At 42.5% G+C, this 27600-nt stretch overlaps 1 protein-coding gene across 2 annotated transcripts in view; it reads left to right on the top strand.

The window, feature by feature from the left end:
- The first annotated feature begins 4331 nt into the window (after positions 1-4331).
- Positions 4332-27600, top strand: part of LOC149320472 (RLA class I histocompatibility antigen, alpha chain 11/11-like) — a 35357-nt gene continuing 12088 nt past the window's right edge. The window contains exons 1-9 of one of the 2 annotated variants that reach the window (XM_089501970.1): positions 4333-4492; positions 5038-5319; positions 11730-12005; positions 16767-17051; positions 18807-18899; positions 19294-19326; positions 22634-22666; positions 23531-23564; positions 25882-26586. In XM_089501970.1, coding sequence (XP_089358096.1) covers positions 4420-4492; positions 5038-5319; positions 11730-12005; positions 16767-17051; positions 18807-18899; positions 19294-19326; positions 22634-22666; positions 23531-23550 — 1095 coding nt within the window. In that variant the 5' untranslated portion in view covers positions 4333-4419 and the 3' untranslated portion in view covers positions 23551-23564; positions 25882-26586. Of the gene's footprint in view, positions 4493-5037; positions 5320-11729; positions 12006-16766; positions 17052-18806; positions 18900-19293; positions 19327-22633; positions 22667-23530; positions 23565-25881; positions 26587-27600 lie in introns of those variants that run through there. The other variant, XM_089501977.1, reaches the window with a different exon arrangement.

Raw genomic sequence — 27600 nt, 5'->3', positions numbered from 1 at the left:
GTCTCTTCCAACTCTATGATTCTATGATACCCTTTTTTAGGCCAGCTCCAAAGCATAAAATACATTATAACCTTTAGAAGCTTCACTAGCTTTTCTCCTGTATGATTTTTAACATCTTTGCCTGATGAAGAAGCCAATGAAGCTGTAAAAGCTTCACAAAGTATTTTATGCTTTGGAGTCGGCCCAAAAAAGAGACTGTTGAGAAATCCAACTTGAGAGAGATGAAAGAGAGAAGAAGGCATGCCAGAAAATTATTATTGTAACCTCCTAAAGAAAGTTATTTCTCATTTATGTGTCCATAAGAATGTTATCTGCTTAGTCATCTTACATTCTGTATTTTCTTTCAGAAATACATGGGACAATGATAACAAAATAATGTTTTTAAAAAGAGAGAAGAGAGCAAAACCAGGAAACCACCAAGGGACTTTCCCATTTGACTCAGAGATAGTCTATATAGGAACAAACTGGGGCTTGGTAAAGCCTGGAGCAAAGGCCATTTGGAGGCAACACAGCAGAGTAAAGAGAAGACGGCCGGTCAATCCCCAGCCCTTTGGGGAACTTCATGGAGAGGAAAAAGCCTCCTTGGCAAGGCAGGCAGGGACATTTGGGGGATCAAACTCTGCTCAGTCATGTTGCTCACATGAGCATTTTGTGTACTGAATCTCAGCCAAGATGCCTTCATGATATACTACTGTGACTTTCGGTTTTGGCTATGGCTGGTCTGCCTCACCCGGAACTAAGCTCTGCTCAGAAGCAAGGAAAGTTCTGAGGAGACGGCAGTTGCAGAGTATCTGCCAAGAACGGAAGCCATTTTGTGGAGGTCAGTTGGGAAGGCGAGACAGACACAAAATGGCCGCAGTCTATTGGAAAGGGCTGCCTTAAGGATTCGGCTGGTTGACTATGGAAACATCCTGTCACAAAGTCTGAAAGTTACTAAATATATCAACCTGGGTCTTGACATTCTAGAGGTGATTCCACACCTTCCACACATGAGCATCTAAAAAAACAATACTTGTCACTGCTGGGCACGTTTTAATTCATATATCCAAGCCAGAACATATCCTTTCCCCCACCATGGCTGATAATAGCTTATACAATTTACACAGAGCAGTGCTACTCAAAATGGTGGTCCCTGGACCAAAGGAATGCCCAATGGGCACAAATTTAGCACCAGTCCTTGTAATATTGGGGAAAAAATAATTGCCAGCCCCCCATCTGAGAAATCCTGAGAAGCCCTGACTTTATGCATGCAGTGGCCTCTGTATGAGCAAAGTGATCATATTTGGGTTTGATATTTATATCCTGTAGGAATACTTAGGCCTCATTCACACTATATAATAAACCGATTTTTGCATTGGATCATTTTGAATCAACAGAGGTATTCGACACCAAATAGATGTTCAGATTTTGGTTGCTGCGATCGAACCTGCTTGTTTCAAAATGGATTCTCCAAAAATGGCCTCAGAGGGAGCGATCAGGCAGACCCAGCAACATCAGGGACTGCCTGAAGGACGAGACTTCTCCCTCCTTTGTCACCTTGTATTTTGTATTGCATTATGATTTTTACTGTACACCGCTATGATCATTGCGGAATAGCGGTCTATAAATAAAACATATTGTTATTATTATTATTATTATTATTATTATTATTATTATTATTATCACAGGGAACCGAATCCAATCAACAATGTGTTTGCACTTGCGTTGAACTGAATAAAAAGATGCAGTAAATGCCTCAGATTTGGAAGAACCAGTTTAATTGGATTTAATGCTGTCACCCTCCCCAACTGCGTTGAAGATATTTGGCAGCAGTGTGAATAAGGGCCATTTAAAATGGTTTAAAATGGTTTGAAGACAGGTTTATTATGTAGTGTGAATGAGGCCTTAATGTTCCCATACAAAGTACAGAAAGTTTGAGTGCCTTCTTATGGAACTGACAAAAAGGGTAATCCCAGTTGATGGTTATAATTTTTTGGATTAACAAAACAGTGATGGAATATAGGTAAACCCCAAGATAAGTGGATAGAGAAGTTCTTTGGGAACCTGGAAGGGGGCAGGTAGGAGAAATGGTCTTACGCAGCTTAGTGCCGTGGGACAAGCCATTAAAGCACAGTTTCTTACTGCTGTTTATTACAAGAGCATGGCCTGGTAGATTTGCCATTTGTGGAAGTTATAAAGCAACAATGGAATCCCTGCCATTTGGTTATTCTCTGCAGGCTTCCTCCTCTGATGCTTGTCATGGACCTAATTCAAGGTCCCTGGTCCCTTCTGGTTCAGATGTAGTTGTGTGATGTGCCACAAACAACCTCCTGCAGCCCTCTCTGCAAAGAGCATCTCCAAAGCAGGGTGACCAGATGTTCTCCTTTTCCAGGACATGTCCTGTATTTCAACCTTCTGTCCAGGACTAAATCCAACGTTCTCTATTTTGAGCATGATTAAGAAAACTATTGAGTAACACCTATGTTATGTCTATGACTCTATGATTCTAAGTGTTGGAAGGGGTTTTTCCCTTTCTTTCAGCCCAATGGACTAATGAAAGTAATGAATGAAACATTGATTCAGTCAAGGGTTTGTTGCTAGTAAAGTACAATTTCAAGCCTTTATTTTGATCAGAGTTCTGTAAATTTCTTGCAAGCCAACAGGGCATTTTAATGAAGACATGTTCATCAGAAAAATATGGTTGAGTACATAATAAAACACAGCACATGTAATGTTGTTCTTGTTGTTGTTGTGTGCCTTCAAGTTGTTTCTGAGTTATGGTGACCCTATCATGGAGTTTTCTTGACAAGCTTTGTTTGGAGGAGGTTTGCCACTGCCTTCCCCTGAGGCTGAGAGAGTGTAACTTCTTGCCCAAGGTCACCCATTGGGTTTCCATGACCCAGCCGGGATTCGAACCCTGGTCACCAGGGGCCCAGTCCAATGCTCAAACCACTATGCCACACTGGCTCTCATCTGTAATATAACTGCAAATAAACCATATGAAATATATTAATATACTATATGACAACCAGTATGATGTGGTGGTTTCAGTGTTGGACTCTGACCCTGGAGAAGAGGGTTTTATTCCTCGCTTGGGCATAAAACCCCACTGGAGTGATCCCAGGCAAGTCGCATGCTCTCAGCCTCAGGAGAAGGCAATGGCAAACCTTCTCTGGAGAAATCTTGCCAAGAAAACCCCAGGACAGCTTTGCCTTAGAGCTGCCATAAGTCAGAAACCACTTGAAGGCATACAACACACTTGATATCTGCTTACTTTGCTTTCTCCTGCATGCCCTCCCTCTCTCTAATAATAATAATAATAATAATAATAATAAATATACGCACATGACATCTGCTTGCCCTGCTTTCTCTCTTGTCCAGGTAATAAGTTGTGACTGGATGAGAATCTAGTGAGCGGACAGGTGTAGACCATGGTAATGAGCCAAGTAAGCCAGGTGATTGTGTTAACTAATTGGAAAGGTATAATTGCCTGGTGGACCTACTGGGTCTTGGGAGCATTCATTGAATCCTGCTCTCCATGCTGCCCTCATGGTAATGTATGCATGCTGCTATATCAGGATCTTGTACTATGCTGTTCATATTGTTTTGCTTCAGTTTATGGGACTTCTGTTAAGTAAAGTTTTTGTTAATTTCCTCAAACCTCTGCTGTCATTTTTTCTTTAATACTTACACCCCAACATCTCTCTCATATATATGTGTGTGTGTATGACATCCTGCTTACTCTCTTCCTCTCTCAATAATAATAATAATAATAATAATAATAATAAATATGCATGTGACATCAGCTCACCCTGCTCTTTCTCTTATACTAATATACAGTATGTATATGTGTGTATATGTGTGTGTGCGTGTATAACATCCTGCGTGCATCCTCTCTCTTTCATAATAATAATAATATACACATGACATCTGCTCGCCCTGCTCTCTCTCTTTTCTCTTATGCTAATATCTGAGACATTCTGCAGGCTCTTTCCCTCTTTAATATAATATAATATAATATAGATGGCATTTGCTCACCCTGCGCACTCTCTCTCCCTCTTATAATGGCATCATATTATAATGCCTATAGATGACATCGTCTACCTCTCTCTCTCTTATAGTAATGATATATACTCTAGTATCCTGTATGTCTCTAGGTCTGTGGCTGTTCCTCTGGCCAATGCTCCGAAGGGATTCCCCCGAAAGGACTTTCTCTTTCCCTTTCCAGCAGAGCTCTTACGCTGGCGCCTGGGCATCTCCCCAGCAACAGGTGACGAAAGCGAAGCTCTTTTTTCCGATTGGTGGGATGGTTCCCTCTCGGCCAATCTGGGCCTGGGTGCCAGATTCCTTGGCAGTGGCTTCGGAAGAGCGAAGGGAGAGGACGAAGTCAGCGCAGCAGCAGCAGCAGCAGCAGCAGAGTCTGGAGCGAAGGCGGGGGCCATGGCTCCGTCTCCTTCGGTCCTCCTTCTGGCGCTGGCTTCTTTTCTGCTGCTGCTCCTGGGGAGCTCCCTGGGTGAGTGGGGCTGGGAAGGCAAGGGCTGCCAGGAGCCCCAGGAGCCCAGCCCCGGCAAGAAAGAAGGACTTTGCCAGGATTGCTAAACATGGTTTTTACTGACTGTCAAACCTTCAAAAGGCAGTCGGATATTATTATAATCACCTTCCCTTTAAGGCAGCAAGAGGGACTTTGCCAGGGTCTTTTCCCCTCCTGGGATCCCCATCTCCCCTTCCCCTCTGCCACCCCCTTCTCCTTTGAGATTGTAAGCCTGAAGGCAGGGAGCAAAGGTCTTCTTAACCCTTGCTAAGCCGCTCTGAGGTCATGTCTAAAAGAGCTCAAAAATGGGCTCCCAAAGCCTCGGTAGGAAGACATAGATGGGTGAGTAGGGGAATAGTGTCCCTGGGCTTCGGAAAAGACGGTGGGGAAGGGAGCCAAGAGAGAAGGGGAGGGAAATGGGGGCCAGCCTTGATCCTTGGGGAAAGTTGTGGGGAAGGGAGGGAATCCGGATGGAGGGGGCCCTCTCACCCGAACAAGGCCTGACTCTCTCTCTGCTTCCTTTCCAGCCTCCTCTGCATCCTCACACTCCCTGCGCTATTTCTACACAGCAGTGACAGGACCCAGCCAGGGGCTGCCCCAGTTCAGCATTGTGGGCTACGTGGGGGATCAACCCATATTTCACTATGACAGCGGCACTAAGCAGGCCTTGAGAAAAGCGCCATGGATGGAGAAGGCGGGGGAAGAGGATCCTGAGTACTGGGACAAGCAGACCCAGGTAGCACAGGACACGGAGCAGGTGGTCAAAGCGAACCTGGTGAATGTTGCAAAGTACTACAACCAAAGCGGAGGTGAGTGAGGAGGGGAGAAACCAATGTTCCCCTCTCCCCCATAATGATCCCTTCCAGGGCCAGGAGATGAAGAGGGTGGGCAGCTGGGAAGGAGAGATCCAAGGCAGGCAAATCCATCTTGAGAAGTGATGCTCTGTGGATTTGCCCCCTTTTTAGATGAACTGGCAAAATGTGCAAAGTGAACTGAGCTCCACTTTCCTGTTTAAGGTAAGATTGGCTGAAGAGATTGCCTGGTCCTTCTGTCAGTCGCCAGATAGAAAATATTCCATCTAAGATAAACAAAATGTGTTTGGGTCCCCAATATTAAACAGGAACAAAATCTGGGACTTTCTTCTCTTTTCAGTCAGGAATGCAAAAATTAGTAAAAGGTGGGATGCAGCCACATTTTATTTAATTGTGTGTAGATTATTTGCTGGTTGTAGTTTATTTAATAGGATATTCTTTTAAGTTTATATTTGCAGCTATGGCAGCATCCTTTGTAAATATCTCCTACTGTCTCTATTCACTAATTCATTCTGCTATTTCCATGCTCTTACTGCTCATCTTTGGATTTGTTAGTGTTAAAATCATTTAAATGTTGTAAAACCTGGTGTGTGTGTGTTTTGTTTTTTGTCAAAAGACTCTGAACACATTTTCCTTTCCTATTCAGTCTTTTAAAAAGGACTTTAATGGTATTAAGACTTCCATTTCATTTGCTGATTGTTTTTGAGGTTTCTGGAGCCATATTGAAACCACTGAAAGTTTTACTTATTTATCCTTTCTTGATCTGATAGAATTTTAAAGATTTATTTATTAAAACAATTACTTATAGCCTCATTTTCAGAAAGGTAATCCTTCCAAAATAGCTTATAATGAGGCATCCGATACAGTAATAAAACCACAGTAATCAGTATCAACATTAAAAGTGTCATTGGATGATTTCCAGATGGACCTGAGAAGGACAAGAAGTGTCTTGTTGGAATAATATTCCCTGCCTCCATCTTTTTTCTGGAATCTTCCTCAGAAGCAAGAAGTTGGTGGAAGATCATTCTTTGCATGGAGGAGGACAGGTCCTGGAGTCTTCTTCCCTTGCTTTCCTCATCATTTTAATAATAAGAAATAAGCTTTATTTTTACCCCACTTCTCTGTCAAAAAGACAATCAAAGTGGAATATAATTAAATAGTAAAACACTGAATGCCAAAATTTGTTTCAAAAAGTGTGCCTTAATTCTTCTAGGAAAGGTCACTTTTCTAAATATTCTGCCAGCTGGTGAGCACAACTCTTTCCTTTCTTTCCTTGTTTTATTGTATTTCATATATCACAAATGGAGTTTTAAAATAATTTTCAATAACTCTAGTATCCAGATTCTTTTGATCTATACAAAACCTACCCGCTGCTGTTCAAAATGTAACTACATATCAAGCTTGCCCTTCTAGTGGCAGAATCGTATGTGATGCTATCGTAGAAGACAATATATTGTGTTTAGCTCTCTGAATCATACTGCTGCCCCATTGCTTTTGATTCTTTAGAGATCAATGGATCTAATCTTTATGTGCCAAGCCCTGCCTGGTGAGGGCAGTTCAGATGTGTACACTTTGGTCAAACACAGCTGTTTGCTACTACCCTTTTCCTCCCCCTGCCCTTATTATTAATTACTGGGATTCAAGGCATCTTTAAAAATGTTAAAACCAACACAGATTAGAATACATTCCAAAACATTAGGAACAGAATGAATAGGGTGACCCGTGTGAATGAAATAATTAGGAAGGAAAAAAGGAAAAGTGATTTAATGCGGAAATTAATGGGATAGTTGCAAGATAACTCTGACTTCAGGTGGAAGACCCAGTGCCTTATTCCAGTTAGGTTTCCAGTTGAAAAGCCTCATGTGGAAAAGACCCTTGTTGCTGGCATCGGCTGCTCAGTGAGTTGGTAATTCTACTTAGCGGCCATCCTGCATCTTCATCCCATTTCTGTGTCTTATCACCACATTTCTCTCCACTATATGTTCATCCCACAGGTTTTTTTCAAGATCTTTTCTGCTCTGGCTTCAGCATCTCAACCTCCTTTTCTCCTTCCTTCATCTCCCTGGATCCTCCATTTTTTCCCTTCTGCTTTTCTTCCTGGCATCCCCATCTCCTTAGAAGCCATTGCAAGGAGCCTTCCATGCGCATGCATGCACTCCCTCTCCTTTGCTGAGTTGCTTTTTTTAAAAGATAGCAGCTAAAATTTAGCAATGTAACTATGGTGACATCCACATTCCATAAATAATCTAGTTTGACATCACTTTAACGGTCATGGCTCAAGGCTATGGAATTTTAGGGACTGTAGTTTTGTGAGCTATTTAGCTGCCCTTGTCACAGAGCTCTGGTGCCACAACAAACTACAATCCCCAGAATTCCATAGCCTTGAGCCTTGGCAGTTAAAGCGGTGTCAAACCAGATTATGTCTGCAATGTGGATGGATCCCCTGTAATATAACCTATCTATTTGAAACTTGTGCAAAATATAAAACATAGAGAATTGGCCATATATTCCTAATTCTCTTTCTTTTTTAAAAAAAAAATTTAATTAAGTTTTAGAAACATATAAAAAGAAAAAACAACATAAACAACATTTGGCAATCATCCATGATATATCATTACACATAACTACTATCTGTCGTGTTTATATTCTCAAGCGTTACTTCCTTACTGTCAGACTATCTCTTTATTCTATCATTTTCTATTTTAGATTATCTGATAAACAGTAATGATAAATGTTCTAATTATGCTTGTTCCTGCAATTACGTTTCCCCCGTCATCTTCATTTCATATATATAATTATCATAACGAGTCCTCTCTAAATTACATATCATTAGAGTTAACCACTATACACATATTCATGCTATCAGCTGTTATCACCTTGAGAAACAGAACCTTCATTTCCACTTCAGCTTAATCTATACCCAAAACAGCATTCCCCCCCCCCATTCTTTTTGGAGAAAGAGAATAATGTTATTCCAATCTTCTTTATTTACATTCTTGGGATTATTCCTGATTGCTCCTGATTGCACATTAAGTTTTATGAAAAAACCTCTTAATACGGCTTTCGATGCTTCCCAGTTTGTTATATCAGTGTCTTTCGCCACATTTTCTTCAAAGTAGCTTTTAAGAGTTTGTTTTGCATTCTCTACATTTTAAGGAAATTGTAATAGTTTTTCCAGTTGAATAACATTCTAGCTTTCTTAACTTAAATAGTTATAGGATTGTGGTCTGACAAGAATTTTGGTAAGATCTCCATTTCCAAAATTTGCACAGCTAGTGTTTTAGTAGCTAAAAAAAAATAAAAATAAAAAAAATCTAGAGTCTTATGTCTGTCAGAAAAAAAGGTGTAATCTCCCCCCCCCCCCCCCCAAATAGAGATGTCTCCAAACATCTACTAGTTTTTGATTTTCCATCAGTTTAAAAAAAGATATGGGAAGTTTTCCTTGGTTCTTTTTCTGGCTTTACTACAAGATCTGTCCAGTACGGGATTAATTACAGCGTTCCAGTCCCCCATCATTATTATTTCTGTATAATCTAAGTCTGTCATCAAATTATATATTGATTGAAAAAAATTATCTTTTTTCCCCTGGGGGCCATATATTCCAACCAATAATATTATTTTGCCCTGGAAGTTCACTTCAACCCCAAGATAATGGCCATTTACATCATTGAACACTTCCTTTGCTGTAATAGTTTCTTTTACATAAATCACAGTCACCTTTTTCTTTTTTGTTGAAGCTGAAATAAATTCATTCCCTAATTTCTTGTTCTTTAATAATCTAATATCTTTTTGCCTTATGTGGATTTCTTGTAAACAGACTACATCTTTCTTAGGTTTCCCTAAATAGTGATATATTTTCTTTCTTTTTACAGGTGAGTTTACTCCTTTTATGTTCCATGATAAAATGTCCATATTCAGATTTAGCTGACTGATGGGGTTTCTAGTTTCCCTTCTTTTTTTCTGGTTTCTCTTCAGATCATATAAATCAGGGGTAGGCAACCTGCGGCCCGCGGGCCGGATGCGGCCCGGCAAGGCCTTGGGACCGGCCCTCGCCCGGTCCTGCTGCCGATTGCCGCCGGAGCCTTTGGCCTCTCGCGTGAGGGCATGGGGCCTTTGGCCTATCAGGAGGAGGCAGGCAAGGGGGGCAATTGTCTATAGAAGCCTCCAAAACATGCATTTATATTAACATTTTTTTAAAATCAGCAAATTTTTTTGCGTGTCCTCCGTTTATTTAAAAAAAATGTCCTCCATTTGAAAATTTTGTCCTACATTGGTCCCGGTTTATTTATTTATTTAATTTTTTTTTAAAAAAAAATTTAATTATTTAATTTTTGGCTTCGGCCCCCCAGTTGTCTGAGGGACAGCAACCTGGCCCCCGGCTCAAAAAGCTTGCCTACCCCTGATATAAATCATTCCTAATTCTCTTTGTGACGAAGCAGAAGTAAGAAAGGGAGATCCTGAAGCCCTCAAGGCCCATTTGATTTTATTAAAAAAGTAATTCAAAAAAAATAAAGGAGTTTTTAATTGTTAAAAGGGGATTTTAAATTATGGGTAAAAAGAGAGTGTGAGGCTTCCTTTTGAAGAAATGGTTTGAGATCACCTTAACTTTCTATAAGGCTGAGAAAGTGTAATATTTAAATTAAAAATGAGTTCGAAGATCAAATATTTGGAAAACAATGAGACTGACACTAGCCATTGTCAGGGTTCAAAAGGAAATATCTTGCACATTGTGCAGAGTGAACTAATGGGAGTCATTCATTGCCACAGGTTGCAAAGAAAGGCAGCAGAGCATTGTCTCATGACTGCCCTTAGAAAACAACTAAACAGATTCCTTCAGGAGAGGAAGGGATGGATTATTGCCTCTGAGTTTGCTGTAATACAAGGGAGGGGGGCCAGGAGAAATTTCAGACTGAAAAGGTTTTCTGTCCCATGGGGGGAGATTCCAGAATCCCATCTCTGAAGGAACTGAGGTCCAAAACGCACTGTAGAAATAATCCAGTTTGAGACCGCTTTAACTGCCCTGGCTCAGTGCTAGGGAACCCTGGGAACTATAGTTTATTGTGGCACTATACTCTGTGATAGAGAAGGATAATAAACGTTTCACAAAACTACAGTTCCCAGAATTCCCTAGCACTGAGCCAGGGCAGTGAAAGCAGTCTCAGACTGGATTATTTCTGCAGTGTGTTTTGGACCTGAGCCATCTCTCCTCTTTAATAGACTGTTGCAGCTGCATGCCATGGAGAGCAGGGAAAGATAGCTCAGTCCTTGAAATGTTTATTCAAAAGTAAGTCCTGCAGAACACAGTGGGATTTACCCCCAAGTAAATACATGGTGCATTGGTTTGAGCATTGGACTATGACCCTGTGGACTACGAAACCCACTAGGTGACCTTGGGGGAGTCACACACTCTCAGCCTTAGGTTCATCTTAGGGTCTCCCTAAGTCAGAAATGACTTGAAAGTGCACAACAACAACAAGTATACAAGAGTCAAATTAAGCACATTCCTAAAATAAGAATTCTGACCTGCAAAATGATTTCTTTGGAACTTAATAACTGAAAGTTGCCAGTATGGGAAGAGGCTGGTTTTTTCCTGTGTGGATAATGATGGAGGAGAGGGAGTCATAAATTTTTGGAAGGCTTGGGAAGGAGGCTACACTGAAGTAGACTGGGGCTTCTGGAAGCAGAAGGAAGCTATCTTGGAGGAGGGTTGCCTGAATCAGAACCGAGGATGGAGCCTTTGGCAATGTCCCCAGAGAGACCCCCCTCTGGCTCTGCCTTTTGATCCCAGGAAAGCGAGGCCCTCTTTGGGGATGCTCTGGTGTCTCTCCTCCTTTTGAAGTGGAGCCAAAGCTCCCTGCCTCCTCCTCTCTCTGTCCTCTCCGGAGCCCTGGAAGCCAACCCTGTCCCTTAGAGTATCAACACACACACATTGCCCCCCCCCCCTTATACAAAAGGATGCCTTTTTCTTTCTGGAGGGAGCTGGGATTGGAGCCCCCTTCTCTGGATGGGAGTCTGAACAGAAGAGGAGCCTTCAGTGGGGACTGGCAGCGCCCCAGTTCTGCAGGGAAACTCCATAGAAGAATGCCCCCCTTGCCTTTTGGAAATGGGGGGGTGCTCCATGGGATGAGCAGAAGAAGTGCCCCAAGGGCAGGAGGGCCAGAGGCTGTTGAGGGGAACCAGAGGAAGGTGGGAGGAGAAGGAGAAGGAGAGGCCTTGTCTCATCAGAGTTTTAATGTGAACACTAGATTAAGGCAGAGTCTGAGGTAAAAAATTAATTCCTGTCTGGACCTCATTTATTGGGCCTTAATTTTTTTTTGGGGGGGGTGTCTCCTGGTGGAGGAGCTGCCTCCCTTCTTCAGTCTCCTGCTGCCTCTCTCATCTCTTCCTCTTGTCTGGGTCTCTTCCAGGGTTTCACACCTGGCAGTGGATGTACGGCTGTGAGCTGAGGAAAGATGGGAGCAAAGGAGGGTATTGGCAGTATGGCTATGATGGGAAGGACTACCTCAGCTTTGACAAGGAGACCCTCACCTGGACAGCAGCCGATCTTCCAGCCCAGAACACCAAGAGGAAGTGGGATCCTGACTCAGCATACAACCAGTACAGCAAGGCCTACCTGGAGGAGGAGTGCATTGAGTGGCTGCAGAGATACCTGGAGTATGGGAAGAAGGAGCTGCGGAGGACAGGTGAGGGGATTATAGTGAAGATCATGAAGGAAGGAGTGGGACAGCAGGACACATGTCTTCCTATTCCTCACATTCCACACACTTTCTTTCTACAATTATAGAAAGAGCAAACACTGCTGGCATAAAAAGGGTGAGAGAGTGTGGGACTCTTCCTCTGGACGATTGGGAGGGATGCCGTTTTGAATACTTTTCCAGAGGTTTTTTTTTGGGGGGGGGGTCCTATAAACAGAAAACTGGCATAGTGAAGATGGGGAGTGGTTTTTGCTCCATGTGGTTCTTGTATTTTGCTCTACTTTATCCTGTTTAGTGTTAGATGGAAGCCTCTAAACATACAGTCATAGAATCAGAGTTGGAAGAGACACAAGGGCCATCCAGTCCAACCCCAGTCTTCCCTTTAACTTCCAGCCTCATGTGGCACAGCCCACTCTCTGTCTCCTTCTTGGGCAGATCTTGCTGGAAAGTGAAACAGGAAGGAACCCAGCATCCAAGTGTAAAAAGGAGGGAGGGTAAAAAGGAATGTGCCAGGAGCTTTAAGGCTAGCTGGTTTTCATTTTAGCACAGTCTTTTGTGGATATAAACCCACTTCTTCAGATGCAGTACAGAGTGGTATTACTGCGCTCCCACAAGTGTAGAAATATGCTTTCTAACCTGAGACTTTAGTATCACTCTCTACTGCATCTGAAGAACTGCGTTTATATCCACAAGAGATCATGCTCAAATAGAAAATCAATGAGAGAAATTAATTTGAATCAAACATAGGTGGGATACAGACCGCCATAAAGTACGTCTTCTATACGTACTAGGGTTAGGAAGGGGCGGTGCTTCCGCACCCCCCTAACCCTAGTACGTATAGAATACGTACAACATGGCGGCGCCCCTTCCACATGGGGGCCGCCATGTTTACGTATCGGACGCTGAGCGTCCGTATGTGTCGCGGCGCCTATGACGTCGCGAGTCCGCGCCAGGCGCCTCGCGACGTCATAAAGGCGCCGCAAAAAGAAGCTCCGAAATGGAGCTTCTTTTTTGCTCCGCGCGGGAGCCGCGCGGTTTGGCTGCTGCGGCTCCCTCGCGGAGCAAATGGCGCCGGCGGGAGACCGCCGCAAAGCGGCGGTCTGTATCCCGCCATAGAAAGGATAATTAAAAGGCACATAAAAAGAGTTAAGAACCCATATATACAGTTGAAAAACATGCAGACCTACATCCTTTATATATTATAATTAGATATCATATATAGTTAGTAAAAAGCCACATATATACTTATATACTATTTACTCATTATATATCTAATGAAATCAAAAGGCTAAATTTTGTGTGATCTCAAGAGGTTCCCCCCCCCTTTAACTTTAGGGGTAGGAGAAAGCCATAATTAAAAAGTAATGACAAGATTGATGTTGTTATTCCTAGACAGGATTGATGTTGTTTTTAGACAGATATGTCATCAGATCAATAAAGAGAAAATCCTTGGGAACTGATGACACAAAGAATAGCCATAAACCTTAAATAGTTGACCTTAAGGTTAAAGCTGTGGGTATCTAACCAGAAAGGAATTTTATAAAGGAAAATATAAGTTAGAAGAGAGTAAACTAGTCTTCATATAAACTTCTAAAATAAAAATATATTATGCTCACATTATAAAAATATTTTGGGCATTAAGTTTCTAAATATATAGAAAACACTTAAACACTGTCCTCTATTGATACATTGCTTTGACGTTTGCTAGTACGAATGTGTTAAGAGTAATTGGGTTGGTTTATATTTTAATAGTAAACAAGTTTTATATTCGGTTATAAAGTATGCTGGGCTTAGATATTTGGTTTGCTAGCTTGATATCTTTTTGCAGTTTACATATTCAATACTTTAAAGAATTATATCAAGAAAGTGTTAATAGGGATTTTTAGATGAAAGAATTAAGTTTTAATTGTTCTCTAGCTTTATAAACCTCTAACTAAATAAATGATTATAGTTTCTTTGTACTAGAACTTTGCTATAATAAGACATGTCAAGTATTAAAAAGGCCAGTTGTTCTGTTTAAAATAGACAATGAATACATCTTGTAACAATTCTGATAAAATACAAACATCAAAGAAAGATTATTTGTTTGCAGCCAGATTCAATGGCATTTTTGAAATAGAGAGGTAGGCTGAGTCTGGAACATAGATAAGAGTGGATGGGTTTACAGTTTCATCCTCATTAATTGCAAAGACAGCATTTTTTCCCCCTAAAGGTAACCAAAGGGTCAGAGGAAGGACCAAACTGATTTTGTGCAATGAGGCTCATACATAATCCTCCCTTGCATAAATTATCCCTGTTTTAAGTGGTCATGAGATGTATGAAGAGATATGTTGTAGGTTGGACTTTAAATACATGAAAAAGGTAGTCTTAAAATGTCCATAAAATCAATGTCTTGATCTATGCAGTGGGAAAATAGGATGAAAAAAATGCTGTTATAAGAAATGTATAAATATACAGGAAATCTATGGAAACAGGTGCTCGCTCTCGTTGCCTTTTTGCGCTAATTGATTGATTGCATCATATTCTGCAAAACTGAATAATTGTTACTCATAAATGTGTCATATATAGTGGTTCACCTGTTTGATGGTTTTATTAGTCCTTCTTAACATGCCCAACCAAACTGGAAATTGGATTTCCATACCTCACAATCGGTTAGTATTAAAGAAGTTGCCACATTCCTTTTTTTCCTCCTCCTCCCCTTCTCCTTTTTATGCTGCAAAAGACTAACAATCCAAAACTGAAGGTATGAGCCCTTTCCCACCCACACTTAGAAAAGTGTTTTGCTTGCACAGCCCTTCCCAACTAGCTATGAATTGTTGTCCCCAAAATGTCCATTTTACTTCTGGATAGTTATACCTGCTCTTTGTTTCTCCCTCAACATGCCATGACTGAAGTCTTATCTCATCTGCCCTCATGCTAACCATGTTCTTTAGGCAGTGCTCTGGTTATTCTGGTTCACTTTCTGCATGCCCTAAGACTTGCCCTTCTGTGTGGAATAAAGGCAGCAGAAGGGCCAGTGGTGCAGAAATGGGGGCTTCAAAGTTCCTATGCAGGAACCCAAGTTCCTACACTTCCCTTGTACACAAAGTGGATGCCTAGGATTTTGTTTTCTGAAAACTTAGGCTTTTTAGATAGGGTTGCCATAGCTGAGGACCTCCAAACCGGGACAAATGTAGGACAAGGTTTAAAAATGTAGGACCTTTTTCTTTTAAAGGTCCTACATTTTTAAACCTTGTCCTCCATCTCTTCCCGGCTTGGGAGGAAGCCTCGGCCTGCTCCCAGGCCGGGAAGGAGCGTGGGGGTCGCCTGTCATCGCGGCAATCGCAGCGATGACAAGCGGCCTCCTCAGCCTCGCAGAGGCCTTGGAGGACCCTGTGGCCGGAGCTCCGACCACGGAGTCTTACAAGGCCTCCCTGGGGCTTGGGAGACGATGTCTCCCAGGCAGCAGGGAAGCCTGGGATGGGGCTCCGCAGCCGCAGAGCCTGCTCCAAGGCCTCCCTGGAGCTTGGGAGAGGATGTCTCCCAGGCAGCAGGGAAGCCTGGGAAGGGGGAGCAGGGCACCGCGATCGCCGCGATCGCGGGCACCCTGCTCCCTCCTTCCCGGCCTCTGTGGAGGCTTGGGCCTCCATAGAGGCCGGGAAGGAGGGAGCAGGGCGCCCGCGCTCGCCGCAATCGCGGCGACCGCGGGCGGCCCCCACTCCCCTTCTCAGCCTCTGTGGAGGCTTGGGCCTCCATAGAGGCCGGGAAGCAGGGAGAAGGGCGCCCGCGCTCGCGGCGATCGCGGGCGGCCCCCACTCCCTTTCCCGGCCTCTGTGGAGGCTTGGGCCTCCATAGAGGCCGGGAAGCAGGGAGCAGAGCCAGGCCGCCTCCCTCGCCAGCGGAGGAGGCGACAAGGCAGCGGAAAAGGGCCTTGCCGAGGTGAGACCCTTTCCTGCTGTCAGGCCGCTTCCCTCGCCAGCGGAGGAGGCCAAGCAGGGAATGGAGGCGAGGCTCCTTTCCCTGCTTGGCGTCCGTCGTGGGGTGGGGGGTGTCCCGGGGACGGGGCCAAACCGGGGCGGGACCGTGCGGACCCGCCCCAAACCAGGAAAGTCCCGCCCCCCGGCGGGATATGGCAACCCTATTTTTAGACTATGTCTAAACATGTGCAGAGTGCTGTCTCCTTTCAGATGGAAATAGCTTTTCAGAAGTCAAGATCCTTATTGTCCCAAATTGATCCAGGGGTAAAAAACAAAATCACAGACGACATAATTTTTCTTCTGGCCTTATATCCTGTTGAATTTCCTGTTCCTGCAGGTAATGCTTCCATTGTCTCCACTCCAGGCAGATTTTTTTAATGGATATAAAATATGTGCATTGAACGAAAAGCGTGATGACAGCCAGGAAAGCAAAGATTCCTTGATGAGAGTATCCAAGATCACACTCATGTTAAGATGTTGCTTCTGGTTGATAGGAATTTGAACCTTTTCAAATGTGAACATGTTGTGACATTTTCCACTAAGATGCCTCGGTGAAACCTCAGAGCCATGAGTTACTATACTGTAGTTGAGATGTTTTAGAGAATCTCAGGGTGCTGAAGAATCCTCTTCCTTGCAAGATTTTCTTTAAATGTTCTTAGGGAGTCCTCTGGATGTGAAGCCAGAATCTGTGGGGCTGGATATGAGAGTCAACTAAGGGATCTTGCTTTTCTAAAACTGGAGCATATCCTCCTATTTTGAGAAGTCTCTGATAATTTTGATGTTGTTTTTGCAGATCCACCAGAAGTAAAGGTGGCACGCAAGGCAGGCTATGAAAATATGGAAACCTTGATCTGTCGGGTTGATGGCTTCTATCCCAAGGATATTGATATTTCCTGGAGAAAGGATGGTAAGGACTGGATAGAAGACACTTTCAGTGGACTTGTGTCCCCTAACTCGGATGGGACATACTACAAATGGCTGAGCGTTGAGATTGATCCAAAGGACCGAGAACGCTACAAATGCCATGTGGAGCATGATGGACTTCCAGATCCTGTGGACTTGGCCTGGGAGAAGCCTGGTGAGTGATTTGAGGGGAGGATTCTGGAAGAGGGAAAGGGCAGGACAAAACCAGAGACACCATCAGTAGCATTGCAGACTGTGACATCAAGCCCTAATTGTATAGTTTTCAACACCAATATTACCCTCTCTGGAGAGAGCCAGTATGGTGTAGTGGTTTTAGCATTGGACTATGACTCTATAGACCAGGGTTCAAATCCTGGCTCAGCCATGTAAACCCACTGGATGGCCTTGGGCAAGTCATAACTCTCTCAGCCCCAGAGGATGGCAATGGCAAACCCCCTCATAAAGAATTTGCCAAGAAAGCCCTATAAAAGCCTTATAAAATTATAAGTCAAAAATGACAAGGAGGCACATAATAGCAAGTACATTTCTATACCACTTATCAATGCACTTAAGCACTCCCTAAACAGTTTACAGTATGTGATCTAATTGCCTCCAACAAGCTGGATAATCATTTTAGCAACCTCGAAAGGATGCCAGGCTGAGTCGACTATGGAGCCCCTTGCTGGAATTGAACTCACAACCTTGTGGCTTGTGAGTACGTGGCTGCAGTACTGGCATTTTACCACGATGCCACCAGGGCTTCTACAACAACATCAACAACAAATTGCCCTTTCTAGCTAGTGAACAAAAAGGGAACAACAAGAGATATGTATAATAACTAGACTATTTCTATTCACAAGATATATATATCAAGATACATAATTACAAGAAACATCAATAATAGCCAATATATATCTGAAGAGTGAAGTGGTAACGGTCCAAGTACACAATGTTGCTGATTTTAGCAGTGCAAGAGGTTCTACTGCTGCAACATAATATTAGAGTCCACAATCTAAAAAGCAATGATGATGGATGATGCTTGGAACAAATCAACATGAAGTTGGAACTAATAATATTGGCTGGTAGCAGGGTCCTGACGGCTACCTCCGGAGTCCTGTGTGGCCGTTTCGACTCACCAAGGTCTTCATCAGCATATTAATTTCATAACCGGAATAATATAGTACATTGTGTGTTCCATACTTCCACAATATTAAACAGCTTGGCTTGACTGATAAAAAGGATGCTGGACCCTGCTGCTCGTTGGTTGGCCTTTCTAGCTAGTACCTTGTGCCTTGTAGGCCATAAATTCATATTCTTTACCCTACATATCGGGTGTCTGGCATTTTTCTGCTTCTAATCCTGAGTGGCCGTGATGATGTTTTTGAAAATGTCTAAATTATATGATGGAAATGTGCCAGCCAAACACAATATATAAAGCATATTATTTCATCATGTGTGTATTTGTTTAGAATATTTATACCCTGCGCAGCTTCCAAATTATTAATTTGACAGTTCCCTGACATCAGGCTTAAGATCTAAATAAGAAAAAGGAAGGAGAGTGTGTGAGAGGATTAAGTCCAGCAGATGCTGGCTGCTCTTCTCCACCTTACAGGCCAAAGCAATGGCAGTTGAGATATGGAGGGAGGTCCTCTCACCAGCCACTGGGCCCCAGCCATGATGGACCTGTGTCTGGTTGCTCTTCTATTATGGTGTCTCCCTGTGAACAGAGATTACCACTTCCAGTTCCATCTCTGCAAACCTTGATAGGTGATCATGGGGGCTGGGCTGTTCCTTGAATGTACACATATACTTATTTTAGCTTTAAAAAAAACTCCATGGACTACTTGGTTCTTTGGTCATATGCTACCTCTTCCATAGAGAATTTGGTTTGGAGGATTTCATTTAATTCTTTGGTTCTTTTCCATTTCAGCTTCCAATTTGGGGCTCATCGTCGCGTGTGTCATGGGTGCTGTCCTTCTGGTTACTGGGATTGCTGGGATTGTTTGGATTGCAATGTATATCAGTGAGTAAATTCTGAATGCGTTTACTTGTGGGGAGGAGGCATTCTGTGGTTGTGGGAAGGTTCAGTTTCTGTGGAGGATCCCCAGCTTTGAGGAGAAGTTTCAGCTTAGCCAACCCCAGCTTAGCCACTTCAAAGCATGGACTGGGCTTTACTACACCTCTCAATTTTTGTAAGACCACATCATGAGCACAGGTCTCAGCCTGGTCACTGGGGAATCTTTCCCGTCTTTACTAATGTCTTTCCTAGAGAGCCTGGAAGATTTCCATCCCTTTGGGTTGCTGGAAAAAAATGAGAGAAGCATCATAGGAGGAGGGTGTGTGGTCTTCTTCATCAGATTATGAAATTGTGTTGACTTCTGAGAGTCAGCTCTAACTCCCCAATTCTGTCTCTGCAGAAAAACGACAAGATGGTTACAAAGCACCCTCAGGTGAGTCATGTTTACTTCAAGATGGGTCAGGCCGGAGTGGGAATCAGGATTTATTGTTGTTGCGTGCCTTCAAATCATTTCTGATTTATGGCAACTTTAAGGAGAACATATCAGGGGGTTTTCTTGGCAAGTTTCTTCAGAGGGGGGTAGCCATTGCCATCTTCTGAGGCTGAAAGAGTGTGATTTACCTAAGGTCAACTAGTGGGTTTCATGGCTAAGCGAGAATTTGAAACGTGTTCTCCAGAGTCATAGTCCAGCTCTCAAACAACTACAGCACACTGGCTCTCAGTGGATTAATTGAAGCATGTGACCTATGTGTCCAAATGTTAGGCTGTCTTGGAAGTTGCAGAAGAACCACCGGCATATAGCCTAGCTGTCCAGCTCCTTCCATAGACAGTTAACAACCTAGGAAACATAACTTCAGACAGTCTACATCTCCTGAATGTAGAGCCCAAAGAGTAGGGTCGCCATAATTCACTACCAGCAAACCGGGACAAAATGTAGAAAAATGTAGGACAAAATCAAGGATAAAATGTAGGATAAATTGTAGGACAAAATTTAGCCCAAAATGTAGGACATTCAAAAAATGGAGGACACAACCAACTAAAAGTAAAAACATTAATAATATATAAAACACATTAATATAAATCCTTATATCATAGAGATCTTGTTGCACATCTGAGACTAAATGCATCTCAGGAAGCAGACTCTCTCAGTTAATAATAATAATAATAGAATTAAGGGACATGTAGATTTTGGAGCACCTCTGAGACTAAATGCATTTGAGGAAGCAGACTCTCTCAGATAATAATAATAATAATAATAATAATAATAATAATAATAATAATAGAATTAAGGGACATGGGGATTTTGGAGCACCTCTGAGACTAAATGCATCTCCGGAAGCAGACTCTTTCTGTTAATAATAATAATAATAATAATAGAATTAAGGGACATGTAGATTTTGGAGCACCTCTGAGACTAAATGCATCTCAGGTAGCAGACTCTCTCAGTTAATAATAATAATAATAGAATTAAGGGACATGTAGATTTTGGAGCACCTCTGAGACTAAATGCATTTGAGGAAGCAGACTCTCTCAGATAATAATAATAATAATAATAATAATAATAATAATAATAGAATTAAGGGACATGGGGATTTTGGAGCACCTCTGAGACTAAATGCATCTCCGGAAGCAGACTCTTTCTGTTAATAATAATAATAATAATAATAATAGAATTAAGGGACATGTAGATTTTGGAGCACCTCTGAGACTAAATGCATCTCAGGTAGCAGACTCTCTCAGTTAATAATAATAATAATAATAATAATAATAATAATAATAATAATAGAATTAGGGGACATGAAGATTTTGGAGCACCTCTGAGACTAAGGGAGGCAGTGGTAGAGAAGGACCAGAGTTCGATCTGTTGCTTGGACAGAAAAATATCCCACTGGGCTAAATCACACTCTCTCAGCCTCAGGGGATGCAATGGCAACCCCTCTCTGAAGAAATCTTTGCAAAGCCCTGGGGAAACCCTTCCTTCCCCTGTGCTCCCATTCCAGAGAGAAGCCTACTGGGCCTTGCAAAACCCATGCCTTCTGCCTTCCTCCTCCACAGCTCTCTCTGTAGTCTGAGTCTCTACTGCTGGGCTGAATGGAAAAGCTCCTCCTCCTCCTCCTCCCTGCCTGGCCAATAGCGATCATGCAGGAGCTGGAAGCCTGGCTGCAGCCTCTCCAGCACAAACGGAGGCTGCTTTGGAAGGGGGGGAAGCTGAAAGGCAGAGGCAAGATAGAACCAGGAGTCCAGCTGTCCCCGGGACAGAAGGCAGAGGCCAAGTGGGACCTTCCCCAAGGTCAAAAAACCAGGCAGGTCCCGCCTGGAGCTGTGAAATGGCAAGCCTACCAAAGAGAGACATCTGGCCCCATGAGTAAAGTGCAGAATGAGCCAGGCTAAGATAAATAGATTTGGCATGTGATTCTGGGGGCATCATAGAAGGACTTGGGAAGGAGAGTCCTGTTCTCAGAATCTGGAGGTGTGAAGTAGGTCTTTCCTCTACAGGTCCCACCACCTCTGATTGCAGTTTTTCAATTGGTTGCATTCAAGTCCAAGGAGCCATAAGCTTTGCTGCCTAGACACAAGAATCAGCTGCATTCATAATCAAAGGCATCCCTAGGGTTGATACCACCCATTGCAGTAACTCATGGTGTCACCCCTCCCCATTGACCTCCTCTGGTTTCACACCATACAGAATCCTTAGCAATGCTTTTTTGCACTAATGTTACTCATTAACATGTTCCTGCTACAGAGAGGAGGAGGAGAGAGGTAGCTGGGCAGCCATTGTAAGTGGTGACTGTTTAATTTTTTTTTTAACTCTAGGAAGAGTGTGCTTGTAGTCACATCCTCAGTGAGTCATATCTGTGAGTCACTAGGGGCGGAGCTAGCAGGCTAGCTCTATATTACTCCTCCCAGAGCCACGTGCCAAAATTTTATTTCTATTTTTATTTCATTTTTTTTCATCCAAGGAAATCTACAGTTAGAATCATACAAGCCATTGTATTCCCTATTACCCTGTATGGATGTGACAGCTGGACAGTTAAGAAAGATGATAGGAAGAAAATCAACTCATTTGAGCTGTGGGGCGGGAGAAGAGTGCCGAGGATCCCATGGACAGACAAAAGGACAAACAAATGGGTCGTAGAGCAGATCAAGCCAGAAAACTCCTTGGAAGCCATGATGGCAAAACTTAAGGTGGCATACTTTGGACACATAATGAGAAGACATGAATCATTGGAAAAAACAATAATGCTAGGAAAGGTGGAGAAAGTGGAAAGAGAGGAAGGCCACATACCACATGGATGGGCTCTGGTAAGGCAGTCACAGATATGGGTTTGCAGGAATTAAGCAGAGCAATGCAGTCTTGGAGATATCTTTTCCATAGGGTCGCCATAGGTCAAGATCGACTCAAGGGCAGTTAACAACAACAACAATATTAGAATGAAATAATTTATTTTTCAAATTTTTAATTAATTTATATTGTAACATCGTTCCTGATGTAACAACATAACCCCAACAGCAATACATAAATTACCTTCTTACACAGGCATGGTACCAAAATAGAAGATGTCAAAAGTGTTTACCTACTGTCAGCCAAAAAAGAGAGAGGGAGGGAGGGAGGGTAAGCTATATAACTCTGAGTTCATGTGCAAATGCACACATCTGTCCTAAAAAAAGTAGGAAAATCTAAATACCCCAGCCCTTTCCTATCCAAACAACTGACCCTCTGTGTTTTCTCTCCTTTTTAGATAGTGACCAAGGATCCAACAGCTCTGGAAGAGGTAAGTGTTAAGTGAACCCAAATTCACAGTGAACTGCAAGACAAAAAGACAGAGAGATAATGGTTACACTTCCAAGTCAATGGTTCTCTGATCCCTACCCAGTACTTTCCCAACCTTATGCAGAGTTTGGGCAAGAGAAAGGGAAACACTTTCTGTCCTGTCTGGATTCTCCACCACATTCTGGTTCAGGACAAGAGCCCAGTATTAGACTCTGGAAGGCACAGCCCAATTCCCTCTGGTGCATCCTACCCAAAGAGCATCTGGACTCTGAAATTAGGATCACCACAGAAGCCATTAAACCAGCTAATATAGACTACTTATTGGAGTTTATCACATGGAGGAAAATTAGAAGTTTAAATACCGTTTATCCTCTAAAAATCACGCAATTACTATTAAATTGCAATTAAAATTTTCACACACAGTGGTCATTATCCTGGGAATAACAAGGCAATAAACAGCAACAAAGCATTCACAGGATTTTTTTTGTGAATGATTTGTTGCTGTTTATTGCCTAGTTAGTCACAGGTTAATGACACTTCAATCGCTTTTCAACACAACATTGTGTGAAAACCTTTATTGCAATTGCATGATTTTCACGGGATATTCCCGGGATAATAGCCGTTTAATCGTGACATTGTGTGAAAATCTTAATTGCGAATGCGTGATTTTCATGGGATAATCCCTGTTTATACTTCCAATTGTCCCCGTATGATGAAGTCCATTGTAAACTTGCGTACCTCCCAGTGAGGCTCATGAAGCCTTATCCCCAGACAGCTAACACCTTCCCATCCTTATAATGCAACTCTCAAGTCATATGTACCATTTAAGGAAAATCTAACATAGTTTTCCTTATCTCTATTTCAGCGAGCACTGCACCTATCTAACAATTCGAAAGCAGGTAAATGGTGCGCATGTGATGGTGGTGGGGGGGGAGAGGGTCAAGCCTTGAGATAAAGAATCCAATGTCCTTACTTCAGGACAAATTCTCTCTCCCAACTTTATGCAAGAAATCTCAGTAATTGTGAAGGGAGAGGAGTTCAAAGGGAGGAGAAGGGTGCTGTGGCAGACAGCAGATGGGCATTCATGATACTGGGAAGGCATCCAGTAAGATCCTCAGGAAAAAGAGAGACGACTCTCCAGATGGTAGTAGAAGATGGTCTTAATTAGCTGTACCCCCTGAAGAGGGCTTCTGAATATGGGTTGAAACACTTTGCAGTAGCTGACAAAGACCATCTTCCAACATCTTGAGATGTGTCTGCCATTTCTCTGTGGCATTTAGGATACTTGCCATACTGTCTGTTTGGCCTTGTACCACTTCAGCCAAACAGGTTTCTTTGCTCCTCCTGCTCCTGCTCCTTCTCTTCCTCCTCCTCTCTGCTACCCTTACTGGGCAAGATTGTGTCTCTTTCATTTTAAGCAGTCAGCCGTTATGCACTTTAAGGAAAAAGAAAATGGTAGCAGTGATTTTCTACGAAAAGCAGGTGCCCTGATCAAGAAGTAAAGCCCTTTCTTTCCCTGCTTTGTGCATTTCATTTTGCATGGAGAGAAAGCAGCCTCCATTCAAAGGACCCTTGCCTTTTTGTGTATATTAGATTACAAGGCAGCAAATAAATTATTTAAGCTTCTACTCTTGGAATCGTTGGATGAGGTTGGCAGTTTACCTTCATCTCTTAGTACAGGTTGAGTATCCCTTATCTGGAATTAGGAAATCCTCCAAAATCATCCACATGGGCTAACACCTTTGCTTTCTGATAGTTCAGTGTACACAAACTTTGTTTCATACACAAAATTGTTGCAAACATCATGTATAAAATTACCTTATGGCTATGTCTATAAGGTGTATCTGAAACGTAAATGAATTTTATGTTTAAACTTGGATCCCCTGTCCAAGATATCTCATTATGTATATGTGAATATTCCAAAATCTGAAAAAAATCCAAAATCCAAAACACTTCTGGTTCCAAGCATTTCAGATAAGGAAGACTCAACCTGTACATGTTTTGAGTTCCTATCCTGCCCATTCCCTTCCCCTGAATCTGTGGGGTGTCATGTTCAACTCTGCTGGTAAAATCTGGGTTGGAAAAAAACGTGAAGTCGGTTCCTGTTGCAATCTGTGAAAGACTTTCATAGAATCATAGAGTTGGAAGAGACCTCAAGGGCCATCCAGTCCAACCCCCTGCCATGCAGGAAATCCAAATCAAAGCTTCCCTGACTGATGGCCATACAGCCTCTGTTTAAAGACCTCCAGGGAAGGAGACTCCACCACTCTCCGAGGAAGGAGTGTGTTCCACTGTCGAACAGCCCTTACTGTCAAGATGTTCTTCCTAATGTTGAGGTGGAATCTCTTTTCTTGTAGCTTGCATCCATTGGTCCGGGTCCTAGTCTCTGGAGCAGCAGAAAACAAGCTTGCTCCCTCCTCAATATGACATCCCTTCAAGTATTTAAACAGGGTTATCATACCACCTCTTAACCTTCTTTTCTGCAGGCTAAACACCCCCAGCTCCCTAAATTGTTCCTCATAAGGCCTGTTTTCAAGACCCTTCACCATTTTAGTCACCCTCCTTTCGACACACTCGAGTTTCTCCACATCCATTTTAAATTATGGTGCCCAGAACTGGACACAGTATTCCAGGTGGGGCCTAACCAGAGCAGAATAGAGTGGCACTATTACTTCCCTTGATAGACACTATACTTCTTTTGATGCAGCCTAAAATCGCATTGGCCTTATTAGCTGCTGCATCTCACTATTGACTCATGTTCAACTTATGGTCTACTTGGACTCCCAGATCCCTTTCACACGTAGTTTCATTCAGCCAGGTGGCACCCATCCTATATCTGTGCATTTCATTTTTCTCCCCTAAGTGCAGTACCTTACATTTCTCCATGTTGAATTTCATTTTGTTAGCTTTGGCCCAGTTTTCTAGTTTGTTCAGGTCATTTTGAATTGTGATCCTGTCCTCTGGGGTATTAGCTACTCTTCCTAATTTGGTGTCATCTGCAAATTTGATAAGTATGCCCGCAATTCTGTCATCCAAGTCATTGATAAAAATGCTGAATAGCACTGGGCCAGGACAGAGCCCTGTGGGACAAGTCAGAAAGTTCTCCAATGCACACTTGGGGTTCTGTTCCTGTTCTCCACCTCAACTTCAGCCTGGATCAAATTCTTTCAGTTTCGTGATCTTGCTCTCATTCTAATGCTGTTTTTCTCTCCTTAGCATAACTAGCAAATTTGCCATGTAAAGAAGGGAGGAAGAATTCACTACAAGAGTATTCATAAATACTGAATTCTGCTGTTTCCTTTGAGGATTTCTTCAGTCTGTTTCACTGGCTGTCATCAATACAGACTTGTAGAAATATTTTGATTGCAGGGAGCTGGGCTTTTTTTTTTAATGTTTCTGAGATGCTGCCTAAAGCTGCTTTTTGTAATTCCTTCTTGCAAAATAGTATTAAGTTAATGAAAACCAATCCTCCTCCCTGTTTTTGCTCAGTGAAAAGCCTTTTAATGGTCATATCTGTCTAAATCAAGTAAACATGATAACCATCAAACATTTGAGAGTGATGTTTCCATTTCTGGACTGAAGGTCTTCCCCCCTCACCCCCAATATTGGAGAGAAATGGGACAGAAAATTCCCTGATTACTTCCTTATCTGGCTATCCTTGCTTTTTTGGGGGGGAGAAATTGAATGACCTTGTTTTCATTTCTATCTGTTAATTGTTTCAACTTCTGCAAGATCTAATATGCTTTTAGATTTTTTGGGCGGGGTATGGTGGTGCAACTTCCTATGTAGAGATGTGTTTCTTTTAACTATGTCAATTAAACAATTGAAGATAACATTTTATATTTTGCTTTACAATCCTGAAGGTATGATCTGAATTTTTTTAAAGTCTGCAGTAAATAATAAAGAGATCTGTTTCCTTTCTCCTCTGCTGTTGTTTGTTTCTTGAATGTCAGAAGTACCCAGTCATTTAAGATATTCTAGGGCCTCATTCACACAACATAATAAACCAGTTTTCAAACTGGTTCGCACTTGTGCTGAATTTTTGATGCAATTTCTGGGAGGCGGTAGTGTTAAACCAATTTAAACTAGTTCTTCTTAATCCATGGCATTTCCTGCAACTTTTTAAATGAATCAATTCAGTGCAAGTGTGAACGCGCTGTCAATTGGATTCAGTTCCCTGTGGCACACCCACCCCGTGACACAACTCCATTTTGATTCAATGCTATTGAATGTAAACATGGAGTAAATTGAAATGGACAGATTCAATTGTGGTTTGAATAGCTTCATTGATTCTGTCCTGGGCCCAGTGTTATTCAACATCTTTATCAATGACCTGGATGACAGAATTGGGAGCATACTTATCAAATTTGCAGATGACACCAAATTAGGAGGAATAGCTAATACTCCAGAGGACAGGATCAACATTCAAAATGACCTGAATAGACTAGAAAGCTGGGCCAAAGCTAACAAAATGAAATTCAACACAGAGAATGTAAGGTATTGCACTTAGGGCGGAAAAATAAAATGAACAGATATAGGATGGGTGACACCTGGCTGAATGAAACTACGTGTGAAAGGGATCTAGGAGTCCAAGTAGACCACAAGTTGAACATGAGTGAACAGTGTGATGCGGCAGCTAAAAAGGCCAATGCTATTTTAGGCTGCATCAATAGAAGTATAGTGTCTAGATCAAGAGAAGTAATAGTGCCACTGTATTCTGCTTTGGTCAGGCCCCACCTAGAATATTGGGTCCAGTTCAGGGCGCCACAATTCAGAAAGGACATTGAGAAACTGGAGCGTGTCCAAAGGAGGGCGACAAAAATGGTGAAGGGTCTGGAAACCATGCCCTATGAGGAACGACTTAGGGAGCTGGGGATGTTTAGCCTGGAGAAAAGAAGGTTAAGAGGTGATATGACAGCCCTGTTTAAATATTTG

Source organism: Sceloporus occidentalis, unplaced genomic scaffold (genome assembly GCF_023333645.1).
Source record: "Sceloporus occidentalis isolate IW3139 unplaced genomic scaffold, rSceOcc1.0.p SCAF_1, whole genome shotgun sequence".
Classification (NCBI taxonomy): domain Eukaryota; kingdom Metazoa; phylum Chordata; class Lepidosauria; order Squamata; family Phrynosomatidae; genus Sceloporus; species Sceloporus occidentalis.
Note: the sequence above shows the minus strand (reverse complement) of the source record. Positions and strands in the feature narration are given on the sequence as shown.